Source organism: Echinococcus granulosus (genome assembly GCF_000524195.1).
Source record: "Echinococcus granulosus chromosome Unknown EG_S00022, whole genome shotgun sequence".
Lineage (NCBI taxonomy): Eukaryota > Metazoa > Platyhelminthes > Cestoda > Cyclophyllidea > Taeniidae > Echinococcus > Echinococcus granulosus.
This window is the reverse complement of record NW_020170402.1, coordinates 821802-842673: the sequence shown is the minus strand read 5'-3', so window position 1 is coordinate 842673 and position 20872 is coordinate 821802. Positions and strand designations below refer to the sequence as shown.

At 44.3% G+C, this 20872-nt stretch overlaps 2 protein-coding genes across 2 annotated transcripts; both read right to left on the bottom strand. All coding sequences in view use genetic code 11, as the record gives it.

Annotated features, from left to right (window-relative positions):
* Positions 1 to 1326: 1326 nt before the first annotated feature.
* EGR_03938 (kinase-like protein) lies at positions 1327 to 6466 on the bottom strand (the record flags this gene model as incomplete). The annotated part of the gene is made up of 8 exons (XM_024493187.1): positions 1327 to 1964; positions 2258 to 2497; positions 2678 to 2906; positions 3873 to 4004; positions 4082 to 4258; positions 4569 to 4940; positions 5398 to 5771; positions 5845 to 6466. The coding sequence occupies 8 exons, from the start codon at positions 6464 to 6466 to the stop codon at positions 1327 to 1329; spliced, it is 2784 nt and encodes a 927-aa protein (XP_024352459.1).
* A 3018-nt stretch (positions 6467 to 9484) lies between these two features.
* EGR_03937 (Transmembrane 9 superfamily member 2) lies at positions 9485 to 19218 on the bottom strand (the record flags this gene model as incomplete). The annotated part of the gene is made up of 13 exons (XM_024493186.1): positions 9485 to 9552; positions 11835 to 12006; positions 14134 to 14397; positions 15315 to 15559; positions 16348 to 16576; positions 16980 to 17168; positions 17253 to 17364; positions 18208 to 18326; positions 18521 to 18647; positions 18682 to 18809; positions 18873 to 18972; positions 19007 to 19074; positions 19108 to 19218. The coding sequence occupies 13 exons, from the start codon at positions 19216 to 19218 to the stop codon at positions 9485 to 9487; spliced, it is 1932 nt and encodes a 643-aa protein (XP_024352458.1).
* Between the last annotated feature and the right edge of the window lie 1654 nt (positions 19219 to 20872).

Genomic DNA, 20872 nt, shown 5'->3' with positions numbered 1-20872 from the left:
AGGAAACGCTTACGAGCCAACCGTGGCAGTTATCGAATTCCAGCGAAACTGAGGAGGCAGTAGACTGCAACATCGATGATCCCTCTTGGCAATTCTACTGGATATGAAGTTTCGCCCTGGGTGGGAACTGGATTAGAGGACGGGGATAAGTGTCCACTATCACACATGTGTCCATCGCTGGTCGTAGACACACTAGCCCAAAAGCAGTCATGTGAAAAGAACGGGATTTGACATAGTCATGTGGAAGTAACTTTTTACTTCTACACCTTGCCATGTCTTTACTTCAGATTGCCCAGCCGTAGCCATTTGCGTTCTATCCAGCTAAGAGAGATGTGGAGGAGGCATCGGATTTTCACATAGTTAATATCCTTATGCAGGCACAGTAGGCAGCTCCGTAAAGAAGCTTTTCGAGATGGTTCACGGTTAGTATTACTTTGGATGTTAATAGCTTCCCTACGGAACACGGAACTGGAATGGTTGCCGAAGATGGACGCCACTTTTGAACCTTCTGTTGGAAGCCTTCCAGATTCTACTGTCCGTAGCATATGCATTTCCTTCGCCACGTTGATGCTTAACACCCAGCAGTATAAATCGGGATAAATTCCTTTAAGATCGGGTTCGCTTTCCCCTGCCACTAATGTAGCTCTCTGAGACAACCATGAAGACGAAAGAAGGCCTAATTCTCGGGCAGAACTTATGTGTTCTACACTCGGAGGCCAGCCCACCCAGCAAGGTTACAAGGGTGGGACCCAAAGTGACCCTTTTCCGAAACTGGGAGTTAAGCGGCTAACGTATTTCAGGACCACTTACTGTGGGCGGGAAGATTTCAATAAGAGGTTCAGCGCCTCACGAAATGTTGACGCTGGCAGCAAAGACGCTGAACGCCCTTCCACCCCAGCAAGCATGAATGACCCACCTGTCGATCGTTACACTAATTGCACTCCTCGCTGGTAACTGCGCGTGTTTTCGCGCCGTGTAAGAATCAAAACCTCCCACAGTAATAATTGGCGGCGAACCATCACATTCCGCAAGGATCCACAATCCCCTGGGTCTCCTCATTTCAGCCCAAAACAATGTTATCTCAGCAGGTCCATCTAACATTCATTTCAAATTATTACCACCAAGGCCTTCAAAATAAACAATAAAATACCCCACAACTACTGCTAATTGCTTTATTCTTCCCACACAAACCGTGAGCAATACATTTATTCACAAAAAACCGATGCCTGAAAATTCAATGGATGAGAAAATTGAGAGATGGAAGAGAAGAGTTCGATAGAAGGGAAATAATCCAGACAATAACACGGCTATCCATCTCCAAACACATCACCAAGCGCCCCAACCATCATCATCGTCCTTCTTTTCCACTTCTACTGGCTTTCGCGCAGCCACTGGTGTTTTGAAGTGTCGCAGAGCAGGTGAGTGATGACCAGAGGCGATGGAAGCTCTCGAACTGCCGAAGGTGGATGTGCTTTTTGAGCCGAGCAACTCATTAAAGAAATCATCCTCAGATGCTACGCACTTCGCTTGCTCCCAAGCTCCGATCGTCGTGATGCCTCCCACCGACGTCTTTGATGTGCGCAGTGACGCTGCTGACACTGTTGGTGGCGGATTGAGCAACGATGCCTTTACAGGCTGTGGTCGCAGTGCGGGCGCAGCAGAGGCGGTGGCGCTGGTGTTCCAATCAGTCGCCTCCTCCTCGCCCCATTGCCAGTCCTGCTTCACCGACGACTTAATTGACTGTGGTGACACTCTCGGCTGTGGACCGAGCGAAGACGCTTTATTGATCCGTGGGGATGACTGATGATGCTGTTGCAGACGCATCGACTCGTCCCAGTCAATAAGTAGGTCATCGGGTCGCTTTTGCTTCAGTACAGCCGCGGGTGACACTGCCTTTGGAGTGACAGGGAGAGACGAAAGATCAAGTTTACCGTCTTTGTTACCTTCCCAACCTCCTGCATCGTCTACAAGGTTGCACAAAAGAGCAAAAGGGTTAGCCGTGAAGCATCATGCCATGTTTTGTTGACATGAGAAGAGGGATTCAATGCACAAATCTGCAGAGGATTTCTTCCTCAGCACCGTCAGTATAATTAACTTTGATAGCTCCTTTTCAAATCTTGAAATAATATTTGATGTGACTGGGAAAAATCTACCAAATCAAACTTTAGCGACAGGGCTGGTGGACACTCGGGGGCTAGCACTATTTCAGCGTTGAAAATACAACAATCAGACCTAGGCATGAGAAGAAACAACTTACCTTCACCATCATCCTTATCATCAAGATCTTCCCAGCCGGATCCTGCTGGTCCCTTCTTTCCTTTGGTGTCACCCTCCTCTCTTTCTTCCTTCCACTCCGTCATATTAAATGAGAAGTTTGGTTTTTTAGTGACTGCTGCATCCGCTGTTGCTGTTGATGAGGCCATAGAACCTGATCTCTGTTGTTCACTGACTGCCGTCTGGTAACCGTTGTCCAACACTAAACTGGGCGTTAAGGCGCCTTCAATGCAGAGAAAAAGTGATTTCGTGATTCGTCTTGCCACGAGTAAAAACAAATCCAGGTTTTTTAAGGAGACAGATGTCTCCGTTCAATGATAAGTATTTGATTATCGAGAGGCCATCAAGCGAGTGCCTTAAATTAAAAGACCAAAGCGGATATCGCAAAACAAGCAACGTCTACCTGAAGCAGCTTGGGTTGCATGTTGCGCAGCCACAGTGGAAGAGGTGGAGGAGGAGGATATGAGACGGGAGGAGATTGAGGAGAGTGCAGTAAGTGCCCAATTGCCAATAGTAGCGCCGGCGGCAGTGAGTTTTCCGCCTGCTGCTGCGACCGCCGTGGCTCTCGATGAGGGGGCGTGACCGCCAAGCACCGAGGTGTCCGCATCACCCATAGAGGGATCTTCGCTGGCCTGTGACAAACGATTCACTGCATTGGAACCGTTGTAATCACATACACGATTACGTGGAATTTGGGATAATCGCCAGGGATGGGGTAAGAAGACTTGAATGAATGAAAGTCGTCTGTACAGGAACTACTCACAGAGTTGATACAAAAGCAGCGACCTTTTAGCACTACTTGGCTATTTAACGTCTATATACGAACCAAGAAAACCAATAAGAAGACAACAGTAGCAAGGGAAGGAGTATTTGATATTGCTGTAGAAATCGAGGTTGACATCGCTGTAAAATGCTGGCTTTAGAACACCTCTAAGCCTTCGAACAAATCTTGGCTCATGTCACCTGTGAAGAGAAGTCTTCGGGCCTTCCCTTCCAGGTATGAGTATCAAGTAAAGCTACGAGGTCTTATAGAGAGGTAATAGTCCTAGATTCTGGATAATCCTATGATTGCAACGAGTTTGGCATAAATCCAAACTGCAAGCAGGACAGGTGGTAATTGAAATGCCTAACTTGGTATTTATAATTACCAAATTCAAGTCATGGACAATTCACCAACGATTTCAACAGCAAGTAGCTGTTTAGAAGACGCTGACGTGAAAATCACGATCCCAAAATGAGTGAGCGACACAGATAAGAAGTATTCTGCATTTTCACCAAAAGAATAAATATATAGGGATCAATTTAAGGAATCTCAACATTCAGGTTATGAGCTCAGGGTGGTAACGTCGGTGATGAAGAAGTATTGGTGATTGAAATGTGTAACTACTATGCAGGGTTGAGGTCCTATTGGACCTTGTTATACGGAGTTCTACTATCCACGGTGTAGCTTCTCAACGCCAGCAGAGAAAAGCCTGAGGGGTGGGGAAGAATCATTAAGAGGGGGGCGAATATTTGTGTTCCGCGACTTATGTGTTACCTTTCTAAGTGAGCATTGCATTTGAGCATCAAGCATAACAGTTTACTCAAGGTGGACAAACCTTCTCCAAGCGTTCGACCATTCCATGCAGCGCCTTGAGTGCCGTATCCCGAATGTCCTTGTCCGTATCTACAGCCACGAACGAGAGACAGGGGATTACCTTTCCAGCCAACTCCTGAGCCGAGAAGAATGCCTGAAGGTGGAGGTAGGATGACCATCATAAGGAAAACCGGGATGAGTAAGCCCAGTAACACTGTCACTGTCAATTACTTGACAAGCGGCTAGACCTGTAACAGCGGCCTGACGGCTGGGTGGAAAGGGGTCACGGGTGGCGCGGAGGAAGGCGTTCAGTAGGGGACCACGACGCACCCTAGGGTCCAGACGACTTGCCAATTTGGCAAGGCATATTGTTGCGTTGGTGCGGATGCCGCCCTGCTCATCTTTGAACTGTAAATAGAAGGGACATTTCACAGATCCTTTGCATTTAATTCAATAGATTGTATTGGTAATTTACAGCCGAATCAATCTTTAAAAGCAGCATACAGTTGCAACACCAACCTAATTTCTCGGTGCGTGGAGGCGTTTTTAAGAAAATCAGAATTAATAGAGTGGAAGAAAGCAATTCCTTTAACAGAAACCAACTTTAGCAATTGGATATCCTTCGCTTCTCCGAACCACTCCTACTGCAAGCTAACGACACCACTACGCAACAAAAGTAGGTTGTCAGAAAGGCCTTCTCTCAGCCCATTTCACTTACTTCCAGCTGAGTCAAATGCTTCACCAGAGCATCATTAAGTATTTTCGGTGGCAAGGAGGGCGCCAGATGCACCATGGCGCGTATGGTGGCCTCCCGCACAAGCGGGTTGGCGTCAGTGAAACCCGCGGAGACGGGTCCGAAGATCTGCGTTTCCACTAGAGCCTGCGGCAGCTTGTCTACGAAACGCGGCAACTGGTCGAGCAGGCGAACACGAGTAGAGCGATCGGGTGCAGCAAAGAGACGCACCAAACCTGGCACCACCACTACCTCGAAGTCCTCAGACGGCAGGAGGTGGGCTAACTCGAGCACTGGGACTAGCGCCTCCACGCCTGTGGAACCAAATTGGAGGCTATTAACCAGATGGGGCAGGATCTGAAACAGGTAAAACTTCCTTTTTACGTCTCTCATGGTAAAAGTTGCGATTATACGATTAAGAGAAGACTGGGTAGCCTGGCTGCGCCCACACCTTCCACGGATTCAAGTCGTAATACAGTCGATACAATCAAGAGGTATGTCAAATTGAGGTCCGGGAGCTGATAGAAATGGTAAAGTCATTAATTGAGCACCGCGTAAACAACATACAAACTGTATACTGTGCCCCATATGGTTGAAAGTGCACACGAGCAGGCGTTTCAAGTGGTAGATCGGCCAGCACCCGTTAATCATTGGCTGTTCCATGCCTCTTTTTCAAGTTTAGTCGGCAATAACCGTCATTCCAGCCTTAACAGATGACTTGGGATCAAATAACAAATCCACGTAACTAATACACTCTCCCTTCTCCTCAATCATTAAAAAAGAAGATAGGAAAGAAATGGGGAATTTTGCTTACCTTGTAGCGACAGATATCATCTGGAAACAGTCCCACAGCTCGCTCTCCCAGTTTCCCCAAAAACTGCGCCTTCTCCTCCTTGTCTTTCAACTGAATTTCCTCTAGAAAGAGGAGTGTATCGATGTAGTCATTATGGAAGAATCCCACCTTCAGAAAGGCATTAAATGGCGAGCGAGCACGCGAGGCAACCAAAGGAGTTCGCGTTGCCAAAAGGCGCCGATAGGGTGCCACCAGAGGCCGCGGTAGACGCTCCAGACTCGCCTTCGCGCCCAACTGACTGGCCTCTATCAACGGCTCGGGGTTGAAAATTTCCCAGATAAGGCAAGCTAATCCCCAGGCGTCAATGCAGTGGCCACTAGGTGGACAATAGGCGGCTGTGAAAGAAAGAAAAGCTCACCTCTTCTTAGGACTAACCCGTCATTCTATATACTATCAGATCCTACCTACCTGGTCGATAGATGTTCAACTTCTGTTCACCAGCTTCATTTAATGGAGTGACGTAATCCAACCTTCCCAACTTCCACTCACTAGAGCGATTTACGTAGACAGCAGCGGCACAGACCGCGTTATGCGAGAGGTGACAGTCATCATTAAGAAAGCCCAGGGCCCGAGTCACCTGATAAATGCCCCAGGAGGCAAGGAAAGCAAAATTGCTGCTACTGTCGGCCTGTTCGCGGATGTACTCTAACAGAGGACGAACCTCCTCCGTGATGATGTGAAATGGGGCTTTGAGTTGCTCGGTTCCCGCTAGCCAGTTGAGGATGTTGGGATGACGTAGGGTTTTCATCCTCTTCACGGCCTGGGAGAGGACGGCGGTAGCGGCAGCGGAGTCGGAAGAGGGGAGGCGGAGGCAAGAGAAGATGGTGACACGATCGCTGGATTTGCGCTGAGAGATGGCGGACTGACGCAGCCAGTGAAGATCGAAGGGACCAGGGAGAAGCTCCTCAGCTGAGGGTGGGAGGAGGGTGTAGGAGGCGAGGGAATCGTCAGACCCGTAAGAGCCCAGAACGGAGCCAAGGGTGGAGGCCGAGGTAATGCTCTCCGAGGTCTTACCCGAGAATATCCACATTGTCTACTGAAGTGGAATTAAGTAGCGTTAATAAGGATGGAGTGGGATAAATGAGCCGCGTGATGGGGGGAGTGGGAAGAGCAAATAGAAATGATTTCGGTATGTTGAAGGATGACTTAACCAAAATAGATCTGGACTTTTGAAATCAGAAATACATTGAGATAACACGAAATTCTACAATGCTAGAAACACAAATGAACAAGGTGCAAAAGGGTTGGATACATTTCAGCGTCACGCTTGAGCCAGATTTCATTAAAAATGCTATTAGAGGACCAAGAAAAGAAATGATACGACATGCGTGAATAGTGGATGGTATGGCAACATGAAAACCCCAATGAAACCTTAAAGAAGACTGACCTCATCAGGTACTCTGTGTGCAATACTAAGACACACGAATAAAACAGGGAAGCATGAATTGAGGAGTGACAGTCATCATAAACTTGCACATATATTAACCATTTTTTAGGTAGAAGTAACAAGGTGGTGCACCTGAGAAGAAAGGGCAACAGGTCCTAAGAAGATGACTCAGTAGCACACACCTGTGCTTCTCACTTATTGTAATTGGAGGTAGTTGACGAGCTTGACAAAACAAAAATCGTGAAGTGGCGCTTGTAATTAAAATACTTAGTGATATTCCAAGAATAGAATACTTTTTTGCATTAAGAAGGCTTCTATGACAGGCGAGTCCACTCACCTTGATATATGTAGAAAATATCAAGACCAAATTGTATCATAATACGAAGAGAGCACTGTCCGAGACAGGACATACCAAAATCAACACACTCTTTCTCAAATCACTAGCATGCTTTCGAAAGTGTCAACAAAACATCAACTCAGCAGAAAGTGGCAATCATGGCTCGTTAAATCTGCAACAACTCTTGGTTATGCAAACATAGGAAGAAATATCCAAACATCAAGGGGTCCACAGAACACCATTCAGGGAAGAAAAAACGCCGCATATATCCCGTTAAACACTTGGAAATAGGATTAAAAACCACAAACTACTGTGACAGCGTGGCCTCCTAGGTGCTCGCAGCCCCACAATTTTAAAAAGTCGCCCTGGACTATAGATAAAAGGGAGAATCCCAAGAAACTGTCGCGGCACTTTGTGACAAAGATCTACACTGACGAGTTTTAAATACAATTAGATTTATTTTACTTATAGAGCAAATTTTTTGACCTGGCTCTTACACACATAACGCCCAAGTACACACCTGGACAAATGATATGCTATTTTTCTTTTTTTCTTTAAAAATACTAATGCATAATACTTTGGATCCAGTGAGCTACTTTATACTACTCCGTTGTTAACATGCTCATGTATCCACGTTACGCCACAATTGCACTTGTTTAAGGCATAATCGCAATTACTTCTGGCTCGGGAGTTGCATTTATGGTATAGCGTTCCGAGTCTTCTCCGAATTCGCAGCAAGCTAGAATACCGTGGGAGAACACATCACTAACGCATAGAAGATCTGACAGGCAACTAGTACGGTCTGGAATTTGTGTCGCAGAACTGAAATACAACTTGAAGAGACTGAAGTACCTTAGAAGTTCAAAACACCTCTGAACAACACGTTAAATCACTGCGAATCCCCTTCTGGTTAGTTTCCCACTTCGCTCATCACATCGTATCTAGTACTTTATACACAACCTTACGAACCAACAACGTCAACCACTTGATTTTCTTTCGCATGAGAAGGTATTTGATCCCAAATTCACCAATACATCCCGGCAGTCCCATTGTGGCCACAACTTTGTCCTACATGGGAACTGCGTTTGAGAATGAGAAATGCATTGACCACATTTCTTTCAAGGCTAAATGAGGCTTCACAACATGGGCTTCTCGCATGCCAATCGCGAGCTTCGAAATAATTCCATGGAGCTAACACCCTAGACTTGTTCCTCCTTGCCACTGCTCTTATTTCAGTGATGTCTGTCCATCTATCGACCCATCTATCTGCTTGGCTTCCATTCATTTAGTAGAGGCGTGGAGGTGCTGTTCACGTAACTAATGCCTTGATGCAGCTATCATGGACAGCTCCATAATGGACACTCGTAATTGCTTCAATTCTGGTGTCGCTTACTTGTAAATAGCATTCTTGGGGAATACTGGATTGGGGTAGCTACCGAAAGCAGACGCGTGTCCGCAACGAGAGTCCCTCCTCCGTGAAATTATGGTTCAGGATTCAACCATAGGACTCAGGTTGGTTGCTTTCTTGGATCGAAGTTGCTTGCCTCCGCCACCACGGCAGCGCCCCAAGGCGTAATAAATCAAAGTAGCATGGCAGAACGGGCATTGACGACGCGCAGAAGAGCCGGGAATCCATCAGCATGACCCGAATAGTTAAATACAGGTAGATAAAATACCGACCCACCGCAGCAATGAAGAACAGTACCGAAAAATATCTACCGGCATCAAAACGTCCGGTAAATCTGTACGCATAACGACAGTCACCACGTCTAATGGAGAGTTTACTGTTAGGCTCCTCCCCCACACCCCCACTCTGGAATATCCCCATTAAGACGACTTCACAAAGAACCGATACTGAAATCAGATCGAGCTTCCTCAAACTGACTTAACGGAGTGTAATTAGAATGTTAAACATTTCATTGCTAATCAATACACTCAAGAACGAATACAAAACAAAATACAGACTTCACATGCATATCAGGACATCCTTTGCCCACGGAAATCCACCTGCTTCCCGTACAAAATTAACAAGCCATATTCCCACCAGTAGTAAATAAGCGACCCCGCAACTATGGTCCAAACGAAAGAAATTCGGCTCACGGACTGTACACAATACCGTCGCCTCGAAGCGCAGTTGGCAAAAGTAGCAAGGCACGATTCTGCCTTTCAGTAAGGGACGCATCTTCAAACGTATTACCGGTAATAATAGTAATAATAAAAGTATTAACGATAATACGGGGTCTAATGATTAGAAATAAAGCAGTGCAACAGCAACAGACTGAACGCCGCAACGACTGCCACCACGGGTGTGGTACCAAGCCAGCCTAGTCAACCTTGACTACGCGGTAGATTTTACGAGTGAAGATGAAACATGAGAGGAAGCCCACGCTGCCTGAAAGGTGGATTAAAAAAAAACAAGTGCTGTGAGCGCAGTTGCCTACGTAACTAGGAAAAGCACACAACCTCACACACACCAAGGTACTATTAGATTTCAACTGAAACGTGGCCTTGCTCGTGTGATTGCTGAGGTACTAGCAAGGACGCACTGATAGCATGAGCCTGGTGAGTTGATAGTTCCACAATGAAATGGATTTGATCGGTAAAATTTACTACCACCAAATTGAAAATGACAATAGGGTTGTTTGGAAAGACGCAAGCTTATGAGTTCTACAAGCCTGGCGGTGATAGCGCTATAAAACAACTCCTCTTAATACAAGGAGGGGAGTAGATAGTGCTCGGTGAGAGTTTGGACATCAAAACCCACCAAATCGGTACCGTTAGTGGTACTTTTAAAAGGGTCTGCAAAGCAAATCATGGTCAGAGAAGTCAAAAGTCACTACCATTGGCAGATTAGAGCTTCACCATTGATTAGACAATAGTACCAGAATGTTTGAAACCTAAGTGTCACCTAGTAGAGCTCCTTGGTCCGATCCAAGCAACCCAGCCATGTCAGCACGAATTACTGGCCTTCCTCTTCAAAGAACAGGATACAAGAGGTAGTAACCACAAAACGTAATGTCTCACATAAGGTAGAATAGGGACAGGTGAGGCGACTCCTTAAATTATCACATCCTAAAATTGTGATTAGGCGCCTCGGCTGGAGATGTACCAAATGCGGGTACGCATAAAAACGCCGCAAAATTCACTCTTCCACATACAAAGACTCTTTCCGCTCGTAATTAAGCGGTGCCAGAGAGACAAGACAGTGGAGACGGCACAGGGATCACATATTAACAAATTAAAACAGCAAAGCCTGCTACTCCACTCACGCACAGCCAAGCGTAAAAACACCTCCTACCCATCATCACTGAGTTTCAGCGGTAATTTTAACACGTATGCTGGCTTTACTAAAGACTTCGCATAATACACCAATTGGTTGAACAGTATCCTCAACATAGCTCCAAAGCTGATTAAAAGCCAAGAAAGGTGCCAAAAATCACCCATCAAAAAGCGCCTCTGTATACCATAACACCTCGATTTGAAGACCGCAGATGTCTGCCCACCATTCTCGAGTGTTAAAGCAATGAAGTCATTTAGTGGATTTGTAAAGTGGAAAAAAGATCCTTGATTTTCGAATGCGCCTGTACTTTGAAGGCTACCTTTAGAACAATGGAGATAGAGGAATGCCTTTCGTAGTCACTTAATCACTAACCAACCCCAGGTTTCGTCTTCGCTACCACTGAAACAGTGTCGAGAGCCAGTTTAAGTGCATGTACTTTGTTACTCAATCTATGCTATCAAGTTATGGAGCTGTAAGGGAAAAGAAATTTGAATAGGCATTACCCAAAAGAAAGTAGTTCTAAGTCTACCTCCAGAACAACGGAAGAATCCATGTATTGATGAAGAGGAAACTGATTGAGTATGAATGCTAGACTAGATTCGAGAGCAGCAAGCATCAATATGGATACCTTTGACTCCACAGCCGTTTTAGATCCTCCCAGCAAGCAAAAAGCTCAGTCAAAACCTCCTGCCTGACGATTACGTATCGAAATCGCACAGGTGATGTCACCATTCAACTTGTACTGCAGAGAAAAGTAGGAATGTGGAAGAATTTGACACTGAAAGTAGCACATTACAGCCGCTTAATCACATATCCGTTATGCTGAACTGCTTGACTGCCTTCAATTACTTATGATTTCAAAGCAAAGATGGCCACACAACAAAGAGCTCAAGGTAGTACCTAGGTTCCATCGAAACGATGGAAAAGTTAGAGTATTAATTAGTGATAAGCATATGCTACAGCCTTTTTAGATTTAGCAACACAGCTGCCACCATCCTCAAGTGCTAACGGAATAAAGAAAGTCGTTGAGACTTATAACTAGTCTGTCCAACTCCCACAAGAAGGTTCACGAATAGCTTCAAAGATCACAACTCCGTTTGAGGCCTTCAGGATTATTTGACGGAAGAATGAAATAGGTGACTAGGGTAGAAAAGAAGGAAAACGGTTTTAATTCGAGGGGCATGATGAGCATCAAGCCAGAGAAAAAGGGTAGAGATTGTCAAACAAGAATCAGCACACCTATTTCTAAATCAACTTCCAGAGAATAGGATAAAATAATGTCCAAGAATTGACAGATTCAATACGATGAAAGGAAGCAAAAAAATGAATGTGGAAACATAAATCAGAAAACAAATTCAAGGGGGGGGGGGAAGGTAAATGAGAATTTAACTCACCAAGCATGATGAAGAAGAGCCCAGAGACGAGAGTGGTGCAGGTGAGGTATAGAAAACCGGAGATAAAGCCCTTGTACTGCGTCTTGAACAGATAGTAATGCACCGCATAGCCTAACACATAGATTGCTGTTGATCCACCCGACAAGAAGGAGCGCCACCACCAACGGTAATTCTTTTCAAAGTGGGAAAAAAGTTGATAACCATGCGCATACGTAAGTACCTACCACCCCGTTTTGAAGACTCAGGTTATCGACAGCTATGTACTTCAGCCATATGGTGCTATACTAGAGTAGCTGATATGGCACGGATGGAAGGTGGATCAAGATAAAGAGAAAAACAATGTGTTTCGTTTAACCTTGGAATAAATAGCACAACAGTGAAATATAGTGTACAACTGAACGCCTTCTATTCAACGGGGGATCAAGTAACCACCCCAGAACAGAGAACCAATTTCAGGACCCGAAAAAAGGCTTCGCTTCTTTGGTTGCAGAACAACAGGCAAGGTACAGAATCACACTATGCACCCATTCCCACTTTGAACACGTTTTGAGCCGTGCTTGGTAATATTTTCACGTGTTGCCCCCATATAAGTTTACGAATTCCAAATTTGCGTTCCACTATGAAAGGAACCAAACGGATCGTGCCAAACATCACTTAGGAACGCTAAAGCTGCAACGATAGCTCAGGTGAGGAATTCAGTTCTACTTGGCGTGAGAATGATGATCTTAGTGATGCAGGACGAACATAAAGACGCCCAGGAATTTATACTGCGCAGGCCTACCTCTTAGAAGAGAAAAACACGTTTCCGCAAAACTCTATATCAGCTGGGAGCATTTCACTCCAACAGATTCCCTCCTAAATCGTGAAAACTACAATTTCAGCCATACCAGAGCGTTCGTACAAAGCCGAGTGTCTGTGCAGCGAATGGATTTTACCAGTAAGAATTCATAAGAAAATCTTTTTGGCAATCGACATACTGGAGATTTGCAGTTGTTCGCACTCTGTTCTGTGCAATCAGCGCGGAGCAGAGCAAAGTACCCTTGCATCAATTTACCTTTGACTAGGAGACTTTTAAGCCGCACTAGAATGCAACCGAGACAATTTAGCTACTTTCATACCAAATCGAATAGCTCACTTTCGGGATTAGAACGAAAATCACTGTCAAACTCAATCAGCATGATTAAGTTTCCACATCCTTCGTCAGCCAAAACCCATTTTGTTAACGGCAAAATGAGAAGACAGTTTCCCCGTGGAGGTTCATCTATTGGAAAAAGGAGTCCGAGACAGCTATTCAGTCACCTAACTTTGCTTATTTGTTTCAGAAAGTCCAATGCTAAGAGGAGAGCTAATTTTACTCGCAGGAGTAGCCCGGACAGAGCTCTCGTAACCGCTTGAGCATGTGCTAGACATATACTATCCCCCACAAAAGATACCCCGCTTATACAAATGTTTCAAGAAAATTTTGCGGCTAGAAAGATCTACTAGTTAAAGTAGTGTCAAGGAAGCCAGGTTCAGGTGGATAATTCTGCTGGGGCTTACAGCAGAGAAGCTACTGAAAGATCAGCTTTAGGCAGCCATCTAAATACCTTCACAATCAGTTTCATAAATAAAACTGCTTATAACCGTTCTTAAAAAGCGGGCGATGAGCATGATAATGTGAGGGTAGCCCAAATAGGTTTTGCCAGAGCATTAAAGTGAAAGCCGTGGGAGAAAGAAATCAGGACAAAATCCAAAAGAGGCACTACAATCTAAACACATAACCTGTCTTAAGAGTGCATACAACAAATTTTTCAGTAGAATTGACAAGCATAACTGCTCGTGAGGTCTAACGATTTGTAAGTTAGTACCCACTAGCTTCCCGCTCTTAGCCAGAACAGCAAGCTTTCCTAGGATGGTCCAGCCGCGCTGGCAAATCCTTCCATGAAGAAGGCGCTTCCTGGGCATTAGTTAAGGTTGTTATCAGTGCATAAGTTTAGTATCAGAGAAGGCTAAAAAAATTATTGGTGCTTCCGCCTCTTAAACTTTTTTGCCTCATGTGTTTTGTGAATTCATAAGTCTCGTTTTCGTTTGAGCATCTCGAATCGCATTGAACCATTTTTGTTATCAAACACTTTTTTGTACAAGGAGCCTGTGATTAGTTTTTATTAACATCCACGATAACGTTAGCCCCCCAGTCTTATCGTAGAGTTATGGGAAAGCTACCTCAAGTCTCGTATGCCTCAAGGTTTTCAGAGATAACTCGAGTGCTGCAGTACCCTCATAACGGCACTAACAGATAGACCTCAACATAACGACTAACCTCAGCACAGAGCTGGAAGTAGCAAGTGAGAATGGTGATCTCAACGATGCAGGCAAGGAAGAACACAAATACGAGGAACAGAAAGCCGAACATGAAGAAGAGCTGCTGACCCCAGATGCTGTTGAAAATAAAGAAGAGTTGCACGAAGATACAACCGAAAGGCAGCAAACCAGTCAGCAGCATTGCCGGCAGAATGCGGGTGTAACAAGCCTGTGGAGGCACCTGCCTTGGGATCTGGTTAGTCCGAGTGGGCACTCGGATGACCTGAAAGGAACCAATCAGATTTCGAGAAGACAACTTTTCTCCTCTGACACTGTGGCCACTTTACACTCGCCATCTGAGGCTTGAGTGATGACGCAATGCACTCAGCCTAGCTATACATAATGTAATGTGACAATCAACTGAATGACAAGGCTTACCTATTGATGGTCCGGATGTGAGCACCAAATGGCAATGGCTTACTGCTTCCAAAATGTTAGTTTACAAATGGCAAAATACATCAAACAAATCACCGAAAGCGAGTGACTCTACGAGGTTTCGTAACTGTTAGTGGTCATAAAAATACGTTGTGACGATATTAAACGCAAATAAACCGAAAAACTATCCCAATCAAGATTCCTTTAGTCTCTAACACCTTAAAGAAATCTTCCGGGGTGTCGTTTAGCAGTGCTTGCCTTCAAAAGCAGTTCCACTGCTACAATGTTTCGTCAACAACACAGCACTGAGACTTGTTGGTACTCCACCCATTTGTAGGGAAGCGGCAATACAGATATTCATACCTTTAGTCTCCAACCGCTTCATACCAATATGGTGGCAATTCACAGATAAAAAGGCCCCCAAGCTACTGATGCTATTCACACATCCAGTCCCCATTCATCACCACCATTTAGAATGCCTCTATCCACATATGCCTACGCCCTAGAGCTGTTTTCTGGAGCCAATTGATCACAGCTACGTTGTATCATTGACTCAGAATAGAGGTATGCTCCTATCACATCGTATGGTAATGCCTCACGTCCTCCTAACCCGGTATCATTCGGTACGGTTGCAAAAACATTCATAAAAGTCTACATCCCATTACTTCTCTTTAATCAACATCGGTATCGGTATAAATCCCCTCAGAACTAAAAGGAGTACAATTTAATCAAACAAACAGATAAAAAGAGACTTAGGAGACCCACCTGTTGCCTAAATCCAAAGAAGGCACCAAAGAAACAGAGAGGCAGGGAGACCAGGAGCCACATGGCAAGGATGGAGAGGATGGCGGTAAATGAGACGGCAGCAGAGCTGTTAAGAGAGATAAGAACTAAGTTGATCACCAGAAAGACACTCATCACAAGGCCAGGACAGAAGAGGCCCGTCATTAGGATGTTGGTCTTCCAGCGTAGCCCACCGAAGAACTTGTAGAGTCGAGCTGAGGTGTAGCCTGCAGTGTAAGGAAATGGTGCGTTTTAACAACGTTGATCTTTTCAGTCAGTAGCGATTTTGTCTACATATTATCTTATAATAAAGTCATCTATTAGACTCAAGAATTGTTGCGGCCTTAAAGATGGAGCGGATACGATGGCAGGAGTGAGCGAGCCCACCCCAAAAATGATAACAACAATTACCGTTCTTTTTGGGTAGATTTTGAACCCAAAGGATTCAGAAGAAAGTTACCGGTCGTTGATGGCTGAATTCGGAGACCCACAATGAGAGACCAGCAAATACCCAAATCTAACAAATGTCCCGACTTCGAGTTCCGAAATGGAGTCAGTAATGAAGCAAAGCCCGGTGTTGTCTATTTAGAAGCGTTCTTAAAGCAACTGCAGACAAAATTCCAGTGAAATTGCTTTAAGCCATCCACATTAACAGACGACTGGTTGCTTTTTACGTTGCATTAGGGTGAGAATAGACCAGGTGAACGGCTGAGTAACCCACACCTACGACCATCACTTAAGCCGAAAGTCCGCCCTGGGTAATGGCAAATTGCTGCACAGTCTTCGATACTATCTCGCAGATGATTAAAATTCACGTGAATGACAGCAATGGTCAGAGAGGAAGAGCGATCACGAGGGACTTCGCGGATGGCACTCAAGAGTGAGGAGGTTTTGAAATGAAATGATATTCAGTTAACTGCATATCTTTACTACACAGGTCTTCTCGGGCTCAAACAAGTCGACCTCTTGATTCATCAGCACGCTTAAAATAAGCCTACATCCGGAAAGAACGTACCAGCAGAGGCACCCAGACAGACAAAGACAGCGATGGCACAGGTGGCGAAGGCGCCACGGTGGATGGGCGAGAGGATACCGAAACAGGCGAAGAAGAGAGTGATAACGGACATGAGAGCCATCTGCACGCCGGAGCCGATCAACACAGCAAATAGCATAGGGTAGCGCGGTGCCCGGAAGACGTCACCGTGAACTAGCTTCCAGCCGAATTCCTCTTGAGTCTCGTTAGGCTTTAAAGAGTGATGGGATGGAAAAAGAGTAGATGAAATGCATAAAACTCACTTCGAATAGCCCACACACAAATTTTAGCAAATGGTATTATTATGAAGGCGGTATAAGCGCGATAGCAGAATGGAGACTTTGTTTGAGTAATGTACATTTAACAGTGCAAAGCCTATGAAATTTGGTCCCTAGATTGGGATAGAGAAAGACTATGAATTAGGCTATTTTGAAGAAAGACCAATTCTTCTTCGAACCTCCCGATTCCTCAGGTCATCAACATGAAGTTAACTGCAGACATGGCATTATTTTAGGCTCCCATTTTGCAGAGATAAAATTCGATTAAGATTTGCTCAGTGAAAAAAGAAGCAAAAAGTGAGTACGGAAACAAGAATTCGGGGAGTGGAAGCTCACCTCACTCTCCAACCTGTCATAGCGCAAAAAGTCCCGACGTAGGGTGCGCACCAGCACAATTGCCACGAGGATGGTAAGAAAGAACACAACGAGTACGGAGTTGATTATGGACACCCACTGAATACTCTCGTGCGGTGCCTCCGAAATTAGGTAGCTCCATCGACTACTCAACGGTGCATCCCGTACTTCCTGTTACAGCAGCAAAAATGAACTATTTAGGCGACTATCTCACAGGAATGTGACTCAATAAAGACTGGGGACAAAGGAGCGTACTGAAAAGTGGACGCTGTAGGTGTAGACAATTGTGAGAGGCGCGATAATTTTTTCTGGCAGTGCCAGTGGCCGATTATTGGGGCATTTAAGATCCTTCACGTCGTGGCCAATGCTAAAGACGAAAAGCCATTTGTTACAGCTACTTAAGGCGAAAAAATATGATGTGAAGAATACTCTCACTCAATAGCAATGTCTCCATATTAATTTATCCAAATCCTTTTCTTGTATAAGTGCAAAAAGCATACACTGAACCATGCAAATTTGTCCCACGTACTTAAGGTCATGCAAAAGAGACTAAGGCTACCATTTCTGGTAGGTCTCAAAAAACGAAGAACTAAATTGAGGTGGAATGGAGCAGCAGAGACCATAAGTGGCACTAGAGTTGTTGTGCACAATAGACAAGCAAGATATTATTTCAAATTTACAGCGATCATTATAACCATGTCTATTTCGATTCGAAGCTACTCCGTTTAATTTCATGCAAGAAACATAAGGAGACGGCACACAAATGGGTTAATCATCCCAGATATATACACACTTCTGCTGTCAACATTTAATAAAGGTCTAAAGAGCAACATCTTTTGTTCCGAGATTCAGGATGTCCCACATAAAGCGTCTTTTTTGTTTAGCAATGGAATTATTACCCACATGGGAAAAATGAAAATAGAGTGCAACTCATCTCAGTAGAGCACTCCAGAAAAATGTGTCTTGTTCTGTGACTAATAGTGCAGCGCTCAATCTCATCAAGCGGAGAATGGATCAGCAATGATACTCGACGCAACTTAGCACACGCAATAAGAATCAATAATGAATAGAAGATCGTAAGGGGAATTGATGAGATTCAAACCCATCCTAGATGAACAACTTACTTTTAATTAATGTGAATGAAACTATTTGAGTAAACGCAGAATAAACGCTTGTATGCTAACAGGTATCGGAAAACGTCACAACGCACCTCAATGGAGTAACCTGAACAGCAATCAAGTTGTATTTTGAGGGGCTTGCAGCGGTGTAAGTGATATTAAAGATAAAATGATTGAAGAGATAAGGAGTCGCCTCCTGAGCGCTTGAAAGCTAAAATGTCAATGAAGGTTAAAAAGATCCAACCAATTTTAAAATACCACTAAAACATATCTACTTTGTTCTGACTAGCCATGTTCACACCTAGACAACGGGAAATGCAAACGAGATAATGCTGAGAACATTTAGTAACGTACTTGCACTCAATTAGGAAAAAAAAGATTTAGTAAGAATGAAAAAAATGCTACCTGAGCTTTGCATTGTGTCGGTTCGATCTGCGAATCTGTTTTGTAACATCCGAGAGGAAAACTTCTTTCGCAAACCTTGCCACCAAGGGTTCTTTTGCAAGCAATCACTGGGATGTTATCAGAAACCCTTAAAATTGCTACTGAGACTTGCCATAATTTACCAATATCGATTGTAGGATTGCCTGATTCCTTGTAATAATTTCGTGTAGGTCCCTCCGGGTAAGGAATCTTTTGGATCGTAGGTTTTCCTACACAACTCTACGCATTCACCTGACTTTTTGAATTGTATCTAAAATGAAAACATTTGCATTAATTTCTTTCCGGAGCCAATAAATACACTGTTAGAAAGAACACTTGCCTTGATATTCGTTGACGCCAACATTTCGCCAAACAATTTCGCACCAAGGTTTGCAGGAGAATATGTTGGATTGTCAGAGACACATTGATCCAGTCTATAAAAAGTTGAGTTGAATTAATGCGATTAACTGTGGAGGTAGAAAAGGACCAAAGAGGATCGGAGATGAAAGACGACCAGCATACACTTCGATGATGGACTACAGAAATGCCGAAAAAAGAAAATAGCCTACAGTACAGCCTCCAACTAAGTAATCCTCACAGTAATTTGTCAGCGAAAGCCCAGGTACCGATTTGACATTTAGAACGTTCAGCAAAATAACAAATGCGAAGAGGAACATCATTCCAGATGCTATTCACAGTCAGGGCCAGAGGGCCGTTCTATTGGTAGTCGGCTTAATCATTCGCTGTAAATAAGGTACTGAATAATCCACATACTAACCAGAATTTTTTGCTCCAAATTTACACAAAGACACTGTTGCAAAGTGGAATTACAAATGACTGATTAAGCTTGTTATTTCTAGGTCATTTATTTTGTTCCACAGGTAATTGCAAAATCTGACAGATTTACTTTTCCATGTTTGGACGGTATTGAAACGGATCATTCGGAAAGAATGTTTCTGTCCGAAACAGGAATGCTGACCATATTTATTTTTTCCTTTGCCTGACATTGCATTTCTTCTACTTCTCGCATATTTACCCTACATAACAGCAATTTGAAATAGAGTTACTTAAGCATGAAAATGTTTTTTTTTTTGGAATAACATTGCTTGCACTGGCAAATTTGTCTATTATTCGGGCGATGTCCACCCATTTCTAATATTTAGCTTAGCTCCATCCATAGCTTCATATACGGCAGAGTGGCCTTTAGAATGCTTATATGCTGCCTTCGGACTTCCCGAAGGATATTCAGCTTTTGTAAATACAAAGTGATGAAGGAAGGGGAATCGGTTTGTAACGAGATCAGCAAACCCACTACACATCTCTGCTTTCATGCATCTGAACGATCAGGTTGGTTTGAGGGAGACTATTTTTACTGCAGCAGTGTACAGGCAATCGGGTTTGAATAGGATCTTAGTTTATTTCCTCCTCAGGGGTCAACAGCGTCGGCTCAATCACAGGGTTCTTATATGCTGAGTAATGCGTGGCCCTCGAGTTGGAAAAAGCCAAATTTTTATCCTCTGACCATGCTTACAGGCTAGCAGCCCTGCTGTAAGCTCATAGCAAATCTTCTACCGTATCCGACATGGCTTGTTACGTACTCGAGAAGGGTTTGAGGGGGAGTATAAATACCCATCGAGTACATTGTTTTATTGTTTAAAATTAGGAAAGAAACGTCGAGCTACATAACGTTCCTCATCCTGTGTCAATGTTGGAGGTACCATAGCATCGCAGTCTCTAGAACACATTCCAACTTTTGGTTACTATTTAGCTAAGAAAAGAAGATACCTGACCGCAAATCGCTAAATCTAGAGTTTTGTCCTGTGTGGAAACTGGATTGGGGGAAGGGACAATGGGCAGGCCATTACGTATGTCAATCACAAGTCGTAAGGGCACTGGCACAAATGTAGAGTCATTTTGTAATACAATAGTGGTTTATCCCTCGGTATTGGTGAGACGCCGCTTTGTACTTCGAGTTAGCCCCCTTCTACCTCACTGGGTGGGCTGGCCTTCGGGCCATGCCAATAGCCCAGACACCTTCTCTGCGCTGAATATGTACTCAGCTAGAGTATTGTCTTCTTTCGTCTTCAGGGAGTCTCGGGACGCTACAATTTAGTAAAGACGGTACTTCAAATAGTCTCGTGGGAATGTTTTACGGCTGTTCCTTCATGACATTTCGGTCTTACAGCAGTGATGCCAGCCATATCTATCTGGGTTCTATCCTGCTTGTGGAGAAGCAGACCATGTATCGTGAGCTCACTTCATTGACACCTTTATGCAGGTATCGTGTACAGTGCCATAACGAACCCTTCCAGATCGTTTATAGCTAGTGGTCCC